We start from the raw sequence: 20822 nt of genomic DNA on the forward strand, positions 1-20822 counted from the left end.
TTTGTTGCGGTTGCACCCGATTCAAGAGCCGAATGGCTCACAGGGCTATACCTAATAAATGAAACTTGAAACTTGAAACGTGTAGAGGCTTTGAAACAATATTGCTTTTTTTTCTCTGTAGTTTTTCATTTTTGTGGGGCATCCGGAATGCCGCGTCAGCCCTCGACTTGAACTTGATGACTTTGTACTGAAGGTCATCATGCTGCTTTGCATAAGCACTTTCATCTACCTTATTTTTACACAATTGACGTCAACAAACTTTAACTTCACTTATCTTTTTAATTTCCACAATCTTTATTGAATAACGATCACTTTGGACGGTGCGACCTTAATGTAGTTCAGTGTTTAAAAAAAGATTTTTAAAAAAACGTTCATATATTTCACTGTTCCTGTAATGTGCATTCATTTCCTTCGAGTTACAGCACGGATTGTTTCATTCTCACAGCTGCACATACGTGTGTCTGAACCATACTGGCTAGAAACCTGACTCCGATTCATGAGACGTACCGTCACGAGAGTGGTGGCCAATCATAAGACCCTCTCGGGTTAGGCTTAAATAATATAAGGTAGCCCCCCCCCCCCCCCCACACACACACCTCTGTGTGTCTGACGTTCTCACTACTCACAGGTAAGGTGAGCCTCTACAGACACTCGCTCTTGACCGTGTTCTTAATTGCATTGTCCAACGAGGTGAAACTCCACTTGAAACACCTAACGCGGTGTGAAATCAGCAATGGGAAGACAAGAGGTGGCCAGGCGTGGTTCTTGCAACACCACTCACCTCGTGCCAGCCTTCATAGGAGTTGGCTAACAGCACTGGTGCCAACAGGGTATACTTATAGGTGGTGGGATCTTTTCCGTATGTCCACCGTAGTTTCCCACTTGACATGAAAACGTCAGACGGTATATGATGACCAACAGGGCAAGGACTGTCGCTGAAAGTTTGCGGACTCATCAGCCTCTGTAAAGGGGCTGTACGAGGAGAGAAAGAGGGGGGGGGGGAGTATTCTTGACTTAAAGCTTTCGTGACTGCAGGATTTCAACTGCAACACAAGCGGTCGTCATCGAAACGTCGTAGTTTTTTCTGTGATTGTCTTTGAACCTATCTACGTGACTTTACCAAAAAACTCAAAGAATAGGGGGGGCATAGTTCCCACTTTTAACTCCTTATCCTCCTCTCATTGTCTGCTGCCTTGCAGACGGTCTTGACGGGAAGAAGATGAAGCTGCTGCTCGTCGCTCTGCTGGGGCTCGTGGCCTTGGTCTCTGCGGCCGTGGCCTCGCCCCTCCTCGACCCGGAGCTGTCGCCCGAGTGGGAGTCCTGGAAGGAGTTCCACGGCAAGACCTACGGCGAGGTCGGTCGCGACCACCACGCACGGCGCCGCCGGCGTGGCGCGGCCGTGCGCTTGTAGAGCAGCTCCTTGTTCAGAGACGTCCACGTTGTAGAGCGTTGTAGAGCAGCTCCTTGTTCAGAGATGTCCACGTTGTATAGCGTTGTAGAGCAGCTCCTTGTTCAGAGACGTCCACGTTGTAGAGCGTTGTAGAGCAGCTCCTTGTTCAGAGATGTTCACGTTGTAGAGCGTTGTAGAGCAGCTCCTTGTTCAGAGATGTTCACGTTGTAGAGCGTTGTAGAGCAGCTCCTTGTTCAGAGACGTCCACGTTGTAGAGCGTTGTAGAGCAGCTCCTTGTTCAGAGATGTTCACGTTGTAGAGCGTTGTAGAGCAGCTCCTTGTTCAGAGACGTCCACGTTGTAGAGCGTTGTAGGGCAGCTCCTTGTTCAGAGATGTTCACGTTGTAGAGCGTTGTAGAGCAGCTCCTTGTTCAGAGATGTTCACGTTGTAGAGCGTTGTAGAGCAGCTCCTTGTTCAGAGATGTTCACGTTGTAGAGCGTTGTAGAGCAGCTCCTTGTTCAGAGACGTCCACGTTGTAGAGCGTTGTAGAGCAGCTCCTTGTTCAGAGATGTTCACGTTGTAGAGCGTTGTAGAGCAGCTCCTTGTTCAGAGATGTTCACGTTGTAGAGCGTTGTAGAGCAGCTCCTTGTTCAGAGACGTCCACGTTGTAGAGCGTTGTAGAGCAGCTCCTTGTTCAGAGATGTTCACGTTGTAGAGCGTTGTAGAGCAGCTCCTTGTTCAGAGATGTTCACGTTGTAGAGCGTTGTAGAGCAGCTCCTTGTTCAGAGATGTTCACGTTGTAGAGCGTTGTAGAGCAGCTCCTTGTTCAGAGATGTTCACGTTGTAGAGCGTTGTAGAGCAGCTCCTTGTTCAGAGACGTCCACGTTGTAGAGCGTTGTAGAGCAGCTCCTTGTTCAGAGATGTTCACGTTGTAGAGCGTTGTAGAGCAGCTCCTTGTTCAGAGATGTTCACGTTGTAGAGCGTTGTAGAGCAGCTCCTTGTTCAGAGACGTCCACGTTGTAGAGCGTTGTAGAGCAGCTCCTTGTTCAGAGATGTTCACGTTGTAGAGCGTTGTAGAGCAGCTCCTTGTTCAGAGATGTTCACGTTGTAGAGCGTTGTAGAGCAGCTCCTTGTTCAGAGACGTCCACGTTGTAGAGCGTTGTAGAGCAGCTCCTTGTTCAGAGATGTTCACGTTGTAGAGCGTTGTAGAGCAGCTCCTTGTTCAGAGATGTTCACGTTGTAGAGCATTGTAGAGCAGCTCCTTGTTCAGAGATGTTCACGTTGTAGAGCGTTGTAGAGCAGCTCCTTGTTCAGAGACGTCCACGTTGTAGAGCGTTGTAGAGCAGCTCCTTGTTCAGAGATGTTCACGTTGTAGAGCGTTGTAGAGCAGCTCCTTGTTCAGAGACGTCCACGTTGTAGAGCGTTGTAGAGCAGCTCCTTGTTCAGAGATGTTCACGTTGTAGAGCGTTGTAGAGCAGCTCCTTGTTCAGAGATGTTCACGTTGTAGAGCGTTGTAGAGCAGCTCCTTGTTCAGAGATGTTCACGTTGTAGAGCGTTGTAGAGCAGCTCCTTGTTCAGAGACGTCCACGTTGTAGAGCGTTGTAGAGCAGCTCCTTGTTCAGAGATGTTCACGTTGTAGAGCGTTGTAGAGCAGCTCCTTGTTCAGAGATGTTCACGTTGTAGAGCGTTGTAGAGCAGCTCCTTGTTCAGAGATGTTAACGTTGTAGAGCGTTGTAGAGCAGCTCCTTGTTCAGAGATGTTCACGTTGTAGAGCGCTGTAGAGCAGCTCCTTGTTCAGAGATGTTCACGTTGTAGAGCGTTGTAGACCAGCTCCTTGTTCAGAGATGTTCACGTTGTATAGCGTTGTAGACCAGCTCCTTGTTCAGAGATGTCCACGTTGTATAGCGTTGTAGAGCAGCTCCTTGTTCAGAGACGTCCACGTTGTAGAGCGTTGTAGAGCAGCTCCTTGTTCAGAGATGTTCACGTTGTAGAGCGTTGTAGAGCAGCTCCTTGTTCAGAGATGTTCACGTTGTAGAGCGCTGTAGAGCAGCTCCTTGTTCAGAGATGTTCACGTTGTAGAGCGTTGTAGACCAGCTCCTTGTTCAGAGATGTCCACGTTGTAGAGCGTTGTAGACCAGCTCCTTGTTCAGAGACGTCCAGGTTGTAGAGCGTTGTAGAGCAGCTCCTTGTTCAGAGATGTCCACGTTGTAGAGCGTTGTAGAGCAGCTCCTTGTTCAGAGATGTTCACGGTGTAGAGCATTGTAGAGCAGCTCCTTGTTCAGAGATGTTCACGTTGTAGAGCGTTGTAGAGCAGCTCCTTGTTCAGAGATGTTCACGTTGTAGAGCGTTGTAGAGCAGCTCCTTGTTCAGAGATGTTCACGTTGTAGAGCGTTGTAGAGCAGCTCCTTGTTCAGAGATGTTCACGTTGTAGAGCGTTGTAGAGCAGCTCCTTGTTCAGAGATGTTCACGGTGTAGAGCGTTGTAGAGCAGCTCCTTGTTCAGAGATGTTCACGGTGTAGAGCGTTGTAGAGCAACTCCTTGTTCAGAGATGTTCACGTTGTAGAGCGCTGTAGAGCAGCTCCTTGTTCAGAGATGTTCACGTTGTAGAGCGTTGTAGACCAGCTCCTTGTTCAGAGATGTTCACGTTGTAGAGCGTTGTAGACCAGCTCCTTGTTCAGAGATGTCCACGTTGTATAGCGTTGTAGAGCAGCTCCTTGTTCAGAGACGTCCACGTTGTAGAGCGTTGTAGAGCAGCTCCTTGTTCAGAGATGTTCACGTTGTAGAGCGTTGTAGAGCAGCTCCTTGTTCAGAGATGTTCACGTTGTAGAGCGCTGTAGAGCAGCTCCTTGTTCAGAGATGTTCACGTTGTAGAGCGTTGTAGACCAGCTCCTTGTTCAGAGATGTCCACGTTGTAGAGCGTTGTAGACCAGCTCCTTGTTCAGAGACGTCCACGTTGTAGAGCGTTGTAGAGCAGCTCCTTGTTCAGAGATGTCCACGTTGTAGAGCGTTGTAGAGCAGCTCCTTGTTCAGATATGTTCACGGTGTAGAGCATTGTAGAGCAGCTCCTTGTTCAGAGATGTTCACGTTGTAGAGCGTTGTAGAGCAGCTCCTTGTTCAGAGATGTTCACGTTGTAGAGCGTTGTAGAGCAGCTCCTTGTTCAGAGATGTTTACGGTGTAGAGCGTTGTAGACCAGCTCCTTGTTCAAAGACGTCCACGTTGTAGAGCGTTGTAGAGCAGCTCCTTGTTCAGAGATGTCCACGTTGTAGAGCGTTGTAGAGCAGCTCCTTGTTCAGAGATGTTCACGGTGTAGAGCATTGTAGAGCAGCCCCTTGTTCAGAGATGTTCACGTTGTAGAGCGTTGTAGAGCAGCTCCTTGTTCAGAGATGTTCACGTTGTAGAGCGTTGTAGAGCAGCTCCTTGTTCAGAGATGTTCACGGTGTAGAGCGTTGTAGAGCAGCTCCTTGTTCAGAGATGTTCACGTTGTAGAGCGCTGTAGAGCAGCTCCTTGTTCAGAGATGTTCACGTTGTAGAGCGTTGTAGAGCAGCTCCTTGTTCAGAGATGTTCACGTTGTAGAGCGTTGTAGAGCAGCTCCTTGTTCAGAGATGTTCACGGTGTAGAGCGTTGTAGAGCAGCTCCTTGTTCAGAGATGTTCACGTTGTAGAGCGCTGTAGAGCAGCTCCTTGTTCAGAGATGTTCACGTTGTAGAGCGTTGTAGACCAGCTCCTTGTTCAGAGATGTTCACGTTGTAGAGCGTTGTAGAGCAGCTCATTGTTCAGAGACGTCCACGTTGTAGAGCGTTGTAGAGCAGCTCCTTGTTCAGAGACGTCCACGTTGTAGAGCGTTGTAGAGCGGCTCCTTGTTCAGAGATGTCCACGTTGTGGAGCGTTCTAGAGGGACTCTTTGTTCAGAGACGTCCACGTTGTAGAGCGTTGTAGAGCGACTCCTTGTTCAGAGATGTTCATGTTGTAGAGCGTTGTAGAATAGCTCCTTGTTCAGAGATGTTCACGTTGTAGAGCGTTGTAGAGCAGCTCCTTGTTCAGAGATGTCCACGTTGTAGAGCGTTGTAGAGCAGCTCCTTGTTCAGAGATGTTCACGGTGTAGAGCGTTGTAGAGCAGCTCCTTGTTCAGAGATGTTCACGTTGTAGAGCGCTGTAGAGCAGCTCCTTGTTCAGAGATGTTCACGTTGTAGAGCGTTGTAGACCAGCTCCTTGTTCAGAGATGTCCACGTTGTATAGCGTTGTAGAGCAGCTCCTTGTTCAGAGACGTCCACGTTGTAGAGCGTTGTAGAGCAGCTCCTTGTTCAGAGATGTTCACGTTGTAGAGCGTTGTAGAGCAGCTCCTTGTTCAGAGATGTTCACGTTGTAGAGCGCTGTAGAGCAGCTCCTTGTTCAGAGATGTTCACGTTGTAGAGCGTTGTAGACCAGCTCCTTGTTCAGAGATGTCCACGTTGTAGAGCGTTGTAGACCAGCTCCTTGTTCAGAGATGTTCACGTTGTAGAGCGTTGTAGAGCAGCTCCTTGTTCAGAGATGTCCACGTTGTAGAGCGTTGTAGAGCAGCTCCTTGTTCAGAGATGTTCAAGGTGTAGAGCATTGTAGAGCAGCTCCTTGTTCAGAGATGTTCACGTTGTAGAGCGTTGTAGAGCAGCTCCTTGTTCAGAGATGTTCACGTTGTAGAGCGTTGTAGAGCAGCTCCTTGTTCAGAGATGTTCACGGTGTAGAGCGTTGTAGAGCAGCTCCTTGTTCAGAGATGTTCACGTTGTAGAGCGCTGTAGACCAGCTCCTTGTTTAGATATGTTCACGTTGTAGAGCGTTGTAGAGCAGCTCATTGTTCAGAGACGTCCACGTTGTAGAGCGTTGTAGAGCAGCTCCTTGTTCAGAGACGTCCACGTTGTAGAGCGTTGTATAGCGGCTCCTTGTTCAGAGATGTCCACGTTGTGGAGCGTTGTAGAGGGACTCTTTGTTCAGAGACGTCCACGTTGTAGAGCGTTGTAGAGCGACTCCTTGTTCAGAGATGTTCATGTTGTAGAGCGTTGTAGAGTAGCTCCTTGTTCAGAGATGTTCACGTTGTAGAGCGTTGTAGAGCAGCTCCTTGTTCAGAGATGTCCACGTTGTAGAGCGTTGTAGAGCAGCTCCTTGTTCAGAGATGTTCACGGTGTAGCGCGTTGTAGAGCAGCTCCTTGTTCAGAGATGTTCACGTTGTAGAGCGTTGTAGAGCAGCTCCTTGTTCAGAGATGTTCACGTTGTAGAGCGTTGTAGAGCAGCTCCTTGTTCAGAGATGTCCACGTTGTAGAGCGTTGTAGACCAGCTCCTTGTTCAGATACGTCCACGTTGTGGAGCGTTGTAGAGCGGCTCCTTGTTCAGAGACGACCCTGTTGTAGAGCGTTGTTGAGCAGCTCCTTGTTTAGAGACGACCCTGCGTCACAATGTTTTTTCAATGATGTCATTGGAAGGGAGTTTGCCGATAAGAGATGTTATCCTTGGGACAGTCTCAGTTTAACGTTTTAATATAGAATTTAAACGCTTGCTTTGCTGCAGTTTTACCATTTTTTAAGGATACGTTTTTATTTTCAGTATTCTTTCACTCCCTAAACAATGAGGCAAAGGGTGGACATGATGATATCAGCATCACAGTGGTGTGACTACCCAGTGTGCAGAGGGTACAGAATTCCTCAACCACACTGATTTACAAATGAATAAAACTACAGCATGTCACATACTTTACCAGTTCTTATCAGATGTAAAATTATACTTACTTTAATCATAACGTACAGCCCTTTGCAAATACACTGCTAATTTAAGGCGTACCAAAACCATTCCGACAAAATGACCATGAAGTTGAATGAGTCCCCCTATCTATGTTATGATTTGTACTGTTTTGAATTACATTCATTGGCCTCTTGAAAGAGAATTTGACTCAGTAGAAATGTTGGCGCAGTCATCATCCTATCTCTCGTGAACTAATGCTGAAATAAAAAGAGTGTACTTCTGAAATAAAGTCAGTTACAAATAAGACAACAGCCATACTAAGAAGATTACACGGAGAAAGTAGAACCACAAAACGTGTTGCTGTAAAAGGGGAGTCAGACTAGGTGACACGCTTTCTCCAAAGTTTCTCGCACGGTTGGCTACCTATGGTATGAAAGAAGTTCAACATACGTACATATTTATTCACAGCGACATTAAAACGTGTACAGTATTCTGAAAATTGGTTCAGCAAATGACAGTAAAGGCATAAATATAAGTGGAGAAGAAATTAGACTACAAAGCCATATTAATAAAGAAGCCTGAAAAGTTAGGCTTAGAAAATTTTAGAAAAATTAAGGTCATGTACAGCAAGTTAGCCGAACAACTGCGGACACACAAGTGGAAAACGCAGCAGAGTTATGTGTACCTTGGATAGCTATTGAAGGCAAGAACAAAATTAGAATAAAAACAAAATAGTCACAAAGTGTTTTCCAGCTGCAAACGGCAAATGTGGCCCAACAGTAATGTCAATTCACAGTCTTGAGGCGGTGGTTTAAATTCCGCATTCCCATGACAGGCGGACATTCTCAATGTTGTCGTCACAACTGACAGCTCGAAAAACTGGTGCTCTTTTTGTAAACGATAAAAGCGATGATAGCGCCGATTATACTTTGCATTTCGATTGTTCTAGCCACAGACCTACATGACCACTTGGCTCAACGTACGTTGCATTCTGTGATGCATTTGCTCTGCCTGCTGTGCTGTAGGAGGAGGGCTGGAGGAGGATGATTTGGGAGAAGAACCTCAAGATGATCTCCGTGCACAACCTGGAATACTCCATGGGCAAGCACACCTGGAGCATGGGCATGAACCAATTCAGCGACATGGTGAGCCAGAACATCGCATACCTCCTCTACGCTTCACCTCCGATTCGCATTCCCACCGGGCACTTCCCGGACTGCCCTATGGCCAGTCCCGGCCTGAGCCTCACCAAATTATTTAGCAATTTCTATTGTTGGGAATTTCCACCTTTGGCTCAGGGCTGCAGGCGGCAATGTGCAACCTCAATGCTCGTTTGTGCATGCAGATGCGTTGGCTTGAAATTCTGACTTGACGTCACGCAAATTGGAAGCATCCGAGAGTTTACGTTCATCGTAAATGCGCGTCCCCCGCAGACAACAGAGGAGTTCCAGCAGCAGATGCTGTGTTTCAAAGGCTGGAACAGCACCGGCGAGGACTCCAACGGGTCCGCGTTCATGGCGCCCGCCGACTTTGAAGCCCCTGCGAACGTGGACTGGAGGAAGCAGGGCTACGTCACTGGTGTCAAAAACCAGGTAAAAGATCGAGAGGTCATCATTGGCCTCAGCAGGGTTGGCTACGTACGGTGCGAAAGAAGTTCAAAATAGAAACATAGTGCGATTATTGACACCACATTTTGGTGTTGCTTCCTTTCTACCAGATCCGTGAGCCGTTGCAAAGTTGACATTTGACCCGCAATGAATTGCTCTTGCAAATGTCTCATTATTGGACTGTAGATCTTCCTCCCTATCACTGACCTCTGGGTACTACTCCATTACCTGTCTCAGTCACCTGGCCATCTCCTTCCTGCTCACCTGTTCCATCGACCACATCCTCCTCTCCCTGATTAGGTCGACAAAACGTTTTTGCCAGGTTCCATCTTGAATTTTTTAATCTCTCACCAGATCCTGCCATGAAATTCCTTGCATCCTCTGCAAGCACACGCATTCGGAGGCCACGGGGGACTCATTCAAACGCATCCATGCCGTGGTGTCAGCGCGTTTATTCATCATTTCTGGCTCTCTTACCCTTCTGCTGACAAAAGTTACGACTGAACATTTCTTTTCCGGGATGCGGCTCCAATCTTAAATTGAGCGCCGTCTCTGCGCGTGTCTCTCTCTGTTCCGCAGGGCGGTCGTGCGGGGAGCGGCTAGCGTAGAGGTTAGCGTGGCGGCTAGCGTAGAGGTTAGCGTAGCGGTAAAGTAGCGGTGAGCACTGCACTGCACTACGATCCCGGCGACACGAGTTCCATTCACCTGATGGCGCCAATGATGGCAGCCTCGGCCGGTTGGTGCACCCTGTTTTGTCTTGTTTTGTCTGTTAATTCAGTGTTCTGCCAAGTTTTTCGGAGTTCTCTAACAAGAGACGAATTTTGAAACATTAGGAAAACAACTCATGTGGATTTATTTCCCACTTTTCTGCTTCCAGCGGCAGAATTAGTGGGCATTCTAGTCAAAGCCGCGCTCGGCTTTGCTCAAGCAGCGAAACGCCGCCGAAGGGGTAAACGGGCGGGGGCTCTGTGCGGCTACGCAGACGCGGGATCCGAACAGTGCTTCCAAGCTTTTTCCTTTCCAACGTACGTTCACTGTGCAAAAAAATGGACGAAATTCAGCTACTGATGGTGAAAAACAACGACTTTTTTTCATCTTTTGTCTTGTGCTTCACGGAGACATGGCTGTGTGATTTTATCCCGGATACTGCGTTACAACTGGCAGGCTTCCAACTCGTAAGATCGGATTGTGACATAGGACTCTCCGGCAAGACGAGGGCGGTGGTATTTGTTTTACACGAACAGTGGCTGGTGTGTAGATGTAACAGTGATTCTGCAACATTGTTCTCATTTTTTATAAACTGTAAACCTTTTTACTCGCCTTGCGAGTTCGCGTCGCTCATTTTGGTCGGAGTCCTCAGGTTAAAGAGGCCCAACGCATGCTCACCGACCAAATTCTGAGGGTGGAGCGAGAAAATCCGGATTCCCTGGTTATCGTACTCGGCGATTTTAACAAAGGTAATCTCAGCCACGAACTCCCCAAATACAGACAATTCATTAAATGCCCTACCAGAGAAGGGAACACTCTGGATCACTGCTACACTACAGTCAGTAGAGCCTACCACGCCGTCCCCAGAGCAGCACTGGGACATTGTGACCATGCCATGGTCCACATGATTCCTGCATAAAGGTAGAAACTAAAGCTCTGTAAACCTCTTCTTGGTTCTTTCGGTAAAGTCACGTAGAAGGGAAGTAATAAAATAATAAAAATAAAACAATAAAATAATTCTCACGACGTTTCGGCCACAACGCAAGCAGCCGTCCTCAGGTGAAACCAGGTCTGTCGAGGCGACAGCGTCTGCATGAAACAGCACACGTGCTTGGAGCATATATACAAGCTGGGTTGGAAGGGGGGGGGAGGGCGTCTTGACAAAATAATTTGCATATCAAGAGGAATTTAGCATATTTATGGGAAATGCAGGTATGTGATTAGTACTTCTTATGTCCGTGCATTATGCAGGATTAGCAGCATCTGTAAACCTGCTGTGAGGACATCTAAACAGTGGACCAGTGAGGCTATGGAGAATCTGCGGGCGTGCTTGGACTGTACTGACTGGGATATGTTCACGACTGCTACCAATAGTCTGGATGAACTCACAGAGGCTGTGACGTTGTACATCAGCTTCTGTAAGGACTGCTGTATTCCAACACGCACCAGGGTGAACTTCAACAACAACAAGCCCTGGTTTTCAGCAAAGCTCAGAAGGTTGAGGTTGGAGAAGGAGGAAGCGTTTAAGAGTGGGGGTAGAGACAGATTCAAGGAGTCGAAGAACAGGTTTAACAAGGCGGTGAAAGAGGCTAAATGACTGTACTCAGAGAGACTTAAACATCAGCTATCTGCTAACGACTCTGCATCTGTCTGGAGAGGGCTCAGGCAGATCACCAACTACAAGCCCAGAGCCCCCCACACCACTAACAACTCCCGCCTGGCCAACGACCTGAACGAGTTCTACTGCAGATTTGAAAGACAAATGGACTGTCCTGAACTACCCCTTCCCACCCAAGAGGTCTCCCCCTTCCCCCCACTACGGAGATGACTCTCTCAATTGAGGAGGGAGAGGTTAAAAGACTTTTCAAGAGGCAGAACCCCCGCAAAGCAGCTGGGCCAGACTATGTCTCTCCAGCGACCCTCAAGCACTGCGCTGACCAGCTGTCTCCGGTGTTCACCAACATCTTCAACACCTCACTGGAGACATGCCATGTACCAGCCTGTCTCAAGTCCTCCATTATCATCTCTGTGCCCAAAAAGCCAAGGCCAACAGACCCGTCGCCCTAACCTCTGTGGTAATGAAGTCTTTTGAGCGCCTGGTGCTGGCACATCTCAAAGCCATCACAGACCCTCTCCTGGACCCCCTGCAGTTTGCCTACAGAGTCAACAGGTCTGTGGACGACGCAGTTAACATGGCCCTCCACTTAACCCTACAGTACCTGGACTCCACAGCATCCTACGCCAGGATCCTGTTTGTGGACTTCAGCTCTGCTTTCAATACCATCATCCCTGCCCTGCTTCAGGACAAGCTCTCCCAGCTGAACGTGCCCGACTCCACCTGCAGGTGGATCACAGACTTCCTGTCTGACAGGAAGCAGTGCGTTAGGTTGGGAACACGAGTCTCTGGCTCCCGGTCCATCAGCACCGGATCTCCTCAGGGCTGCGTCTTTTCCCCTCTGCTATTCTCCCTGTACACCAACAGCTGCACCTCCAGTCATCCGTCCGTCAAACTCTTGAAGTTTGCGGACGACACCACCCTCATTGGGCTCATCTCTGGTGGGGATGAGTCTGACTATAGGTGGGAAGCTGACAACCTGGTGACCTGGTGTAGCCAGAACAACTTAGAGCGTAATGCTCTTAAGACAGTGGAGATGGTTGTGGACTTCAGGAAGAATACAGCCCAACTCACTCCCATCACCCTGTGCGACTCCCCAATCAACACTGTGGAGTCCTTCCAATTCCTGGGCACTATCCTCTCCCAGGACCTCAAGTGGGAACTGAACATCAGCTCCCTCATAAAGAGAGCACAACAGAGGATGTACTTCCTACAGCAGCTGAAGAAATTCGACCTGCCAAAGACAATGATGGTGCACTTCTACACAGCCATCATTGAGTCCATCCTCACCTCCTCTATCACCATCTGGTACGCTGCTAGCACTGCCAAGGACAAGAACAGACTGCAGCATATCATCCGCACTGCTGAGAAGGTGATTGGCTGCAATCTGCCTACCCTCGAGGACCTATACACCTCGAGGACCCTGAGGCGAGCGAGGAAGATTGTGGCCGACTCCTTCCACCCTGGACACTCTCTGTTCCAGCTACTCCCCTCCAGCAAAAGGCTGCGGTCCATCAGGACCAAAACTTCACGCCACAAAAACAGTTTCTTCCCATCCGCTGCTGGCCTCTTCAACAAGGCCAAGGGCTCAAACTGACTTTCACGCTCAAACTGACTTTAACACTCAAACTGACTTTAACACTCAAACTGACTTTAACACTCAAACTGACTTTAACGCTCAAACTGACTTTCACGCTCAAACTGACTTTAACACTCAAACTGACTTTAACACTCAAACTGACTTTAACGCTCAAACTGACTTTAACACTCAAACTGACTTTAACACTCAAACTGACTTTAACACTCAAACTGACATTAACACTCAAACTGACTTTAACACTCAAACTGACTTTAACACTCAAACTGACTTTAACACTCAAACTGACTTTAACACTCACACTGACTTTAACGCTCAAACTGACTTTAACACTCAAACTGACTTTAACACTCAAACTGACTTTAACACTCAAACTGACTTTAACGCTCAAACTGACTTGAATGCTCAAACTGACTTTAACACTCAAACTGACTTTAACACTCAAACTGACTTTAACACTCAAACTGACTTTAACGCTCAAACTGACTTGAATGCTCAAACTGACTTTAACGCTCAAACTGACTTTAACACTCAAACTGACTTTAACACTCAAACTGACTTTAACACTCAAACTGACTTTAACGCTCAAACTGACTTCAATGCTCAAACTGACTTTAACGCTCAAACTGACTTGAACGCTCAAACTGACTTTAACGCTCAAACTGACTTGAACACTCAAACTGACTTTAACGCTCAAACTGACTTTAACGCTCAAACTGACTTTAACACTCAAACTGACTTTAACACTCAAACTGACTTGAATGCTCAAACTGACTTTAACGCTCAAACTGACTTGAACGCTCAAACTGACTTTAACGCTCAAACTGACTTGAACACTCAAACTGACTTTAACGCTCAAACTGACTTTAACGCTCAAACTGACTTGAACGCTCAAACTGACTTGAACACTCAAACTGACTTGAACACTCAAACTGACTTTAACACTCAAACTGACTTTAACGCTCAAACTGACTTTAACGCTCAAACTGACTTGAACGCTCAAACTGACTTTAACACAATATCTGCACAATGACACCCTGCCATATTTACACTATTTTACCCTATTTGCATTTTGTAATTTTACATTGTATATTATAGCTATTGTATATTTTAGATTTTATTTTATTAATTTTTTACATACTTTAGCTCCTTAGTATTAGTTAGACTGTGTACTTTTAGTATAGTTAGACTTGTACACCACTTATTTAAGATTTAAGATTCCTTTATGTTGAATGTATGCACCTTCCTGCCAAAGTAAATTCCTTGTCTGTGCGAACTTTCATGGCGAATAAAACCCTTTCTGATTCTCGTTCACGGCCAACACCAGTGATGATTATCTGAAAGAGTTGTGGGCTTCTCCCAAGGTTTACTCAGCCTCAAATGAGTACGCTACCCAGTGCGATGTGTAAACATCGCCACTCGGTAGACAAAGACGGCCGGGCGTGATCCTGGCCACCCACCCCCTCGTGTGCTATGCCGTGCCGGCCATCATAGGTGCTGCGCCGTGCCGGCCATTATAGGTGCTGCTTGCCCCAACAGTCTGTTACAGGCTAGTCGGGGGATCTTTGTCTTTGTCTAAACAGGGCGGCTGCGGCTCTTGCTGGGCGTTCAGCACCACAGGCTCTCTCGAGGGGCAGCACAAGCGCAAGACTGGAGTGCTCGTGTCGCTGAGCGAGCAGAACTTGGTGGACTGTTCCAGGCCCCAGGGCAATTTCGGCTGTAATGGAGGATTCATGAACAACGCGTTCATCTACATCAAGCAGAACGGAGGCATCGACTCGGACGCGTCGTATCCCTACGTGGCACAGGTGAGGGAGTTAGGGAATTGGAGGCTGTGACCGCAGGTAGTGCTGGATACAGCCACTCTTGCAAATGTGATTTGTAACTTTGACCTCCCTTGCCAGTATCACAATATAAGAATAGGTTTTACCCTTTCTGGCAATAAAACAGTTGTGTTAACATGTTAAAACACCAAACAGAAACATTTTACAAGGAATCATGTCTGCATTAGCCACATGTACTTGTGGTGCAATTTAAATGTTTTGTATTGGTTGCGTCCAATTCGGAAAATACAGTGTGTGCTTTCTACATTGTTTATGATTATTTTCTTAGTAATTATTTCTGGTTATATTACATAAATGAATGGCATTATTGATGGTGATGTGTTCGTGGTGTGGGTCACGTGTTTTACGTGTCGTACAGGACCAGCCGTGCAGGTACAAGCCCCAGTACAAGGCCGCGGTGGTCACCGGCTTCGTGAACATTCCCAGCGGGAACGAGTTGGCCCTCAAGAACGCCGTGGCTTCTGTCGGCCCGGTGTCCGTCGCCATCGACGCCACACTGCCATCTTTTCAGTTCTACAGATTCGGTGAGCCATCGTTAAAATTGAGATCAGCCCACTATATGACACTGCTCAACTCAAAACTACACTATTTTTTTTATTTTACCTGGTAAGGCCTCACTGAGCTATATAGCTCTTTTTCATAAGCCACCTGGCCACAAATGATAGCTCAACGAAGTGGCTTATCACGTGGAAATGTATAGAACCAAATACTTGAAGCGCGTGTTGATTCTAAATGTGAAGGGAAAACCCGTAGGCCCCAGAGAAAAATCCATGCCACCACAAGGAGAACATGCAAATTTCGATTTAAAGCTTTCGTGACTGCAGGGATTCATCTTCTTGGTTCTTTCGGTAAAGTCACGTAGTAGGGAAGTAATAAAATAATAAAAATAAAACATAATAAAATAATTCTCACGACGTTTCGGCCACAACGCAAGCAGCCGTTGTGGCCGAAACGTCGTGAGAATTATTTTATTATGTTTTATTTTTATTATTTTATTACTTCCCTTCTACGTGACTTTACCGAAAGAACCAAGAAGAAGAACATGCAAACTTAAATTATACAGGCATCAGGGTCGGGTTCAAACCCATGATCTCCTGTTTACCAGGAGAGGCAGTTAACATCTCGCCACTATGGCGACGGTGGCGAAATGTTAGAAATTGGACACCCTGAGCCAGAAATGGAAATGTCACATTCCTATGGTGAGGAACAATCTCTCTTTCTATGTTGTTGACGTTTCACAGTGCTTCTCATTTTATTGACCCTATACGAGAGGTCAACACCAGGATTTATTTATTTTTTTATACCCAGGAAAGCCTCACTGAGTCTCAATTCTCTTTTTTCACGAGGGTCCTGCTCAGTTTTGCAGCGGTGAGCGATGATGCAATGTGGGTTTTTTTCCCCGAATTGAACAATCTGCGGGTGATTTTTTTTTTAAACATCGTCAAACATTTTACCGTTCCAGAAGGATGTGTCTTCTCTCGGTAACACTCCAGTAACCCTACAGTGCAATTGAAATTAGTCTAATGAGACAAGGCCCACGAACATTAAAATGTGAAAAATCACGCGCATAGGCAGAATTTCACTTATATATTTGGGGGGGGGGGCAGGGGTTTGCTTTGTCTCTCACATTAGAAATCGCGGATGCATATAATTAATTATGTTTCAATCTTTTATGTAAACTACCGAAATAAATTAATTAAGGTGTCCAGTTTGGGGAGGGGCATTGCCCCCCCCCCCCCGTGTCCCCCCTGCCGCGAACTCCGCCCATGGTTCCGTGGGTAATATTGTAGGTGGCAGTGCCCTGGCATCGATGCTTCTGCGGTTGGCGTATTGTGCGTTTACCCCGTGACTCGCAGGCATCTACAAGGACACTTCCTGCACCCAGAGTCTTAACCACGCCGTGCTGGTGGTGGGCTTCGGCGTGGATCAGTTTGGAACTAAATTCTGGCTCGTCAAGAACAGGTGCGTGCCTGCAAGGACTCGGCTACGCTCAATAAGCGAGAGCAATTTGTCTCAAATTAGAAACTCAACACAAAAAAAAGTAAATTTCGATTTAAAGCTTTCATGACTGCAGGGATTCATCTTCTTGGTTCTTTCGGTAAAGTCTACTTGACGGACCTGTTCTCCACCTGAAGACGGCTGCTTGCGTTGTGGCCGAAACGTCGTGAGAATTATTTTATTATGTTTTATTTTTATCATTTTATTACTTCCCTTCTACGTGACTTTACCGAAAGAACCAAGAAGAAAAAAAAGTAACCCTTAAAAACAAAGTTTTTCACTATAAATCCTTTATATGCATGGCGGCTAGAGTCCTCTCGTCCTCTGGCTTGAGATGGCTGCCACCTATGGGTCAGATGATTGCCTGCCACCATTAAGCAATTGGTAATTAAATATAAAAGAAAATTTCCTAAAATGTTGAAAATTTTGGAAAAAAAAATTCACGAAAATAAATTGTCACGCACAACGAGTCTGTGTGCAAAATGTCAGCTCGATTGGATCACGGGAAGTGGGTTAAAAAACGACCGAAAGATTTGCACGGTCGTAAGCGCGCAAGCAAGTCAACTTAATATAAAGGATTTTTAAAAAACTAGCGGTGGCCCTGAGCCCAAGTAGGAGAAATTCCACATTTCTATGACAAGGGTCAACACATCTTCGGATTGTAAGCCAAGCTCTCTCACCACGGTTTTCCTTGGGGCAATGGTTAATTGCAGGCAACACTTAAAAAAACGCAAGGATATGGGCTTAATTAAAGATATGGATATGGGCTTCATCACAAGTTTGAGCCAGGTTAAGTTTAACGCAAATCATCAAACGGCATGAGTCTCTATTCCGATAAATAATAAAAAATGCAGACTCAAGTGGTTTAAGGGGCCAATAAACACATTGACAATGATCCATAAGTATGTGATCAATAAACACGTGATCAATAAATATCATATATTGGCAATGATCAATAACCAAATGGTCAATATATATTGGCAAGTAACATTCCAATATGCCCAAAGAAGAACATTTTCACGCGTGTGCACTGCCGCGCTGTGCCGCTATCGTTGTGACACACGGCCGTTGACGAAACGTGCAGAAGAAAAAGTTAAAAGTGTGTGCCTTGTGTGTGTCTGTGTGTGTGCCTTGTGTGTGTCTGTGTGTGTCTGTGTGTGCCTTGTGTGTGTCTGTGTGTGTGTGTGTCTGTGTGTGTGCCTTGTGTGTGCCTTGTGTGTGTCTGTGTGTGTGCCTTGTGTGTGTCTGTGTGTGTCTGTGTGTGCCTTGTGTGTGTCTGTGTGTGTGTGTGTCTGTGTGTGTGTCTGTGTGTGTGCCTTGTGTGTGTCTGTGTGTGTGCCTTGTGTGTGTCTGTGTGTGTGCCTTGTGTGTGTCTGTGTGTGTGCCTTGTGTGTGTCTGTGTGTGTCTGTGTGTGCCTTGTGTGTGTCTGTGTGTGTGTCTGTGTGTGTGCCTTGTGTGTGCCTTGTGTGTGTCTGTGTGTGTGCCTTGTGTGTGTCTGTGTGTGTGCCTTGTGTGTGTCTGTGTGTGTGCCTTGTGTGTGTCTGTGTGTGTCTGTGTGTGCCTTGTGTGTGTCTGTGTGTGTGTCTGTGTGTGTGCCTTGTGTGTGCCTTGTGTGTGTCTGTGTGTGTGCCTTGTGTGTGTCTGTGTGTGTGCCTTGTGTGTATCTGTGTGTGTGCCTTGTGTGTGTCTGTGTGTGTGCCTTGTGTGTGTCTGTATGTGTGTCTGTGTGTGTCTGTGTGTGTGCCTTGTGTGTGTCTGTGTCTGTGTGTGTGCCTTGTGTGTGTCTGTGTGTGTGTGTGTGCCTTGTGTCTGTGTGTGTGTCTCACAGCTGGGGGAGTGGCTGGGGAGAGGGTGGCTACGTGCGCATGGCTCGAGATTTCAACAACCTCTGTGGAATTGCCTCTTTGGCCAGCTTCCCGCTGGTGTAACAACAACCGGCGATGTGACAACTGCGCCGTGTGTGACAGAGAGCGCGCGAGCGAGCCAGGGTCTATTTACAACCTTCCTCCTGCCGCCGCTGACTCCATGGGCCAGAAGTGCTTCACAAATATTTCATTTAACTGGGATCACGAATCGTTAACTATCAACGTGAGTAAATAATTGAATCACGATTCATTCATTTTTTAAGGGTGTGTGACGTTTTTTTAAAACTGTGCAGAGTCGCGATCGGTGAGCGTTACGGCTGCACTCCGCTGGCAACGTTTAGCAAATCGTGCGTTACATTCCCGCTACTAACTCGCTGTTTGCCCCTTTTGCGGTCGACGGAAAACAATATGGCAAGGAGGGCGATTTAGGAGAAAGCTGCAGGCGAAGTCACACGCCCGAATATAATTTCAATATGAATTTTGAATGATTATGAATCGTTGCAAGCTTTGCGATAAGCACCTGATTTCCCTACCTCAATACAAATAATTGTGGTGACCTTTCATCTTCTTGGTTCTTTCGGTAAAGTCACGTAGAAGGGAAGTAATAAAATAATAAAAATAAAACATAATAAAATTATTCTCACGACGTTTCGGCCACAACGCAAGTAGCCGTCCTCAGGTGAAAACCAGGTCCGTCGAGGCGACAGAGTCTGAATGAAACAGCACACGAGCTTGGAGCATATATATAAGCTGGGTGCCTTGACAAAGGAATTTGCATATCAAGAGGAATATAGCATATTTATGGGAAATGCAAGAATGTGATTAGTACTACATATGCATGTGCATTATGCAGGATTAACAGCATCAAAGGGAGCTGCAGTTGCTGCTGCTGCTGCTGCAGTTGCTGCTGCTGCAGTTGCTGCTGCTGCAGTTGCTGCTGCTGCAGTTGCTGCTGCTGCAGTTGCTGCTGCTGCTGCTGCAGTTGCTGCTGCTGCTTCTGCAGTTGCTGCTGCTGCAGTTGCTGATGCTGCTGCAGTTGCTGCTGCTGCTGCTGCAGTGACCTTATTAGCGCTGTATTCATTCGTATAATTTTTTAAATCACTGCTTTTAAAAAAAACATTTTACGGTGTGTGCTCGAAATACCTCGATAATTCAGGAGCAACATGAACAAAATTCCATGGAATTCAACGACGACCCAAAGTTTACCACATTTACAAATATCAACGTTCCATTTTTTAAATCAATATTGTTACTTTTACATCATTAAAATAACAAAAAACAATAGGAAAGGTACAAAATCATGGCTGAAAACCTTCCCGTAAACTGATGAGTGCCAAATTTTTGAAGTCGCGATCTCGAACGCCAGACACGACGTTGGATTGATTCGAAGCTTTCGTGACAGCAGGAATCCATACTCTTTGGTTCTTTCGGTAAAGTCACGTAGGTAGAAAATAAAATAAATCACGACGTTTCGATCGCAACACAAGCCGTCGGTCGTCAGGCGGAAAAAATGTAATCCAGCAGTGGAACAGCTGGTTAATAACGTCCTTCCAATGATTGCTCAATTTGTACCCATCTTCTCGGTTGAAGTTGTGTCTGTGTTTATTATATATCTGGATGGCTTCATGAACAAATATCTGAAGGTAGCCGGTAGGTTTGCAGAAGTACCTCCGTCTTGGAAAAATCAATACCTCTGCCGTTGCCGATCATTGTTTTAACGCTGTGGGCTCACACGACATAGACGTGACTTTACCGAAAGAAGCAAAGAGTTCGACGGTGGATGCCGTCCTCCCGGCGCTGCGTCGGCGTGCAAACGCGGCTCACGACCACTCGGCAATGGACATCTGTGGTGCGAATAGAGCTTTCTGGCGCATCGAATTCCCCCATCCAGTATGAATAAAACATTCCGATTCTGATTGGCTCTGCTCTTTGTGAAATTTCTGAGCTTCGGTTAAAAAAAAAAAACACGAGGACCTCCCTGCCAAGTAAAAGCCGGTGATATTTGGGACGTTGCATATCCATGAACGTTGCTTAGAGGACGCTGGATCCAATCGTGTTCGGATTCAAAGACCGCGTGTTGTGACGTACGGCCGATGTTTTGCGGTCATTTTCTCCTCTCGAAAATTGTTACGTGCGCAATTGTAAATGCTTCGTCACGTGATGAGTCGGTGCTGTGTTGATCGGCACTTGAGAAATGTGAACTTTTGACGACTTCTCTCTTTCTTCATAAAGATTTTCAACCCCATGCCTGTATTTTGCGTGACATTTTCTGACCCCGATCGAGGCTGCAACAAAACGGCATCGAAGTTTCCCGACCGCACCATCATCCATCCACTGCCCAAGCGTGTCATTCTTTATTTGAAGCTTTCGTGACTGCAGGAATCCATACTCTTTGATTCTTGCGGTAAAGTCACGTAGGTAGAAATAAAATACTGTAAAACAAATCACGACGTTTCGATCGCAACACAAGCGGTCGTCATTAGGCGACCG

The 20822-nt window shown here is 46.7% G+C and overlaps 1 protein-coding gene across 2 annotated transcripts; it reads left to right on the forward strand.

Annotated features, from left to right (window-relative positions):
• The first annotated feature begins 498 nt into the window (after positions 1 to 498).
• LOC133354030 (procathepsin L-like) lies at positions 499 to 20577 on the forward strand. Of its 2 annotated transcripts, none has more exons than XM_061570573.1 (8): positions 499 to 628; positions 1200 to 1354; positions 8123 to 8242; positions 8531 to 8689; positions 14208 to 14432; positions 14827 to 14992; positions 16325 to 16430; positions 18296 to 20577. In XM_061570573.1, the coding sequence occupies exons 2-8, from the start codon at positions 1220 to 1222 to the stop codon at positions 18393 to 18395; spliced, it is 1011 nt and encodes a 336-aa protein (XP_061426557.1). In that variant the 5' UTR covers positions 499 to 628; positions 1200 to 1219; the 3' UTR covers positions 18396 to 20577. The 2 variants fall into 2 exon arrangements, with proteins under 2 accessions (XP_061426557.1, XP_061426556.1); XM_061570572.1 differs by having other exon boundaries at positions 584 to 633.
• The last annotated feature ends 245 nt before the right edge of the window (positions 20578 to 20822 follow it).

The sequence above is a fragment of the Lethenteron reissneri genome, chromosome 46, assembly GCF_015708825.2.
Source record: "Lethenteron reissneri isolate LAM-NWPU_2019-01 chromosome 46, ASM1570882v1, whole genome shotgun sequence".
Taxonomy (NCBI): Eukaryota; Metazoa; Chordata; class Hyperoartia; order Petromyzontiformes; family Petromyzontidae; genus Lethenteron; species Lethenteron reissneri.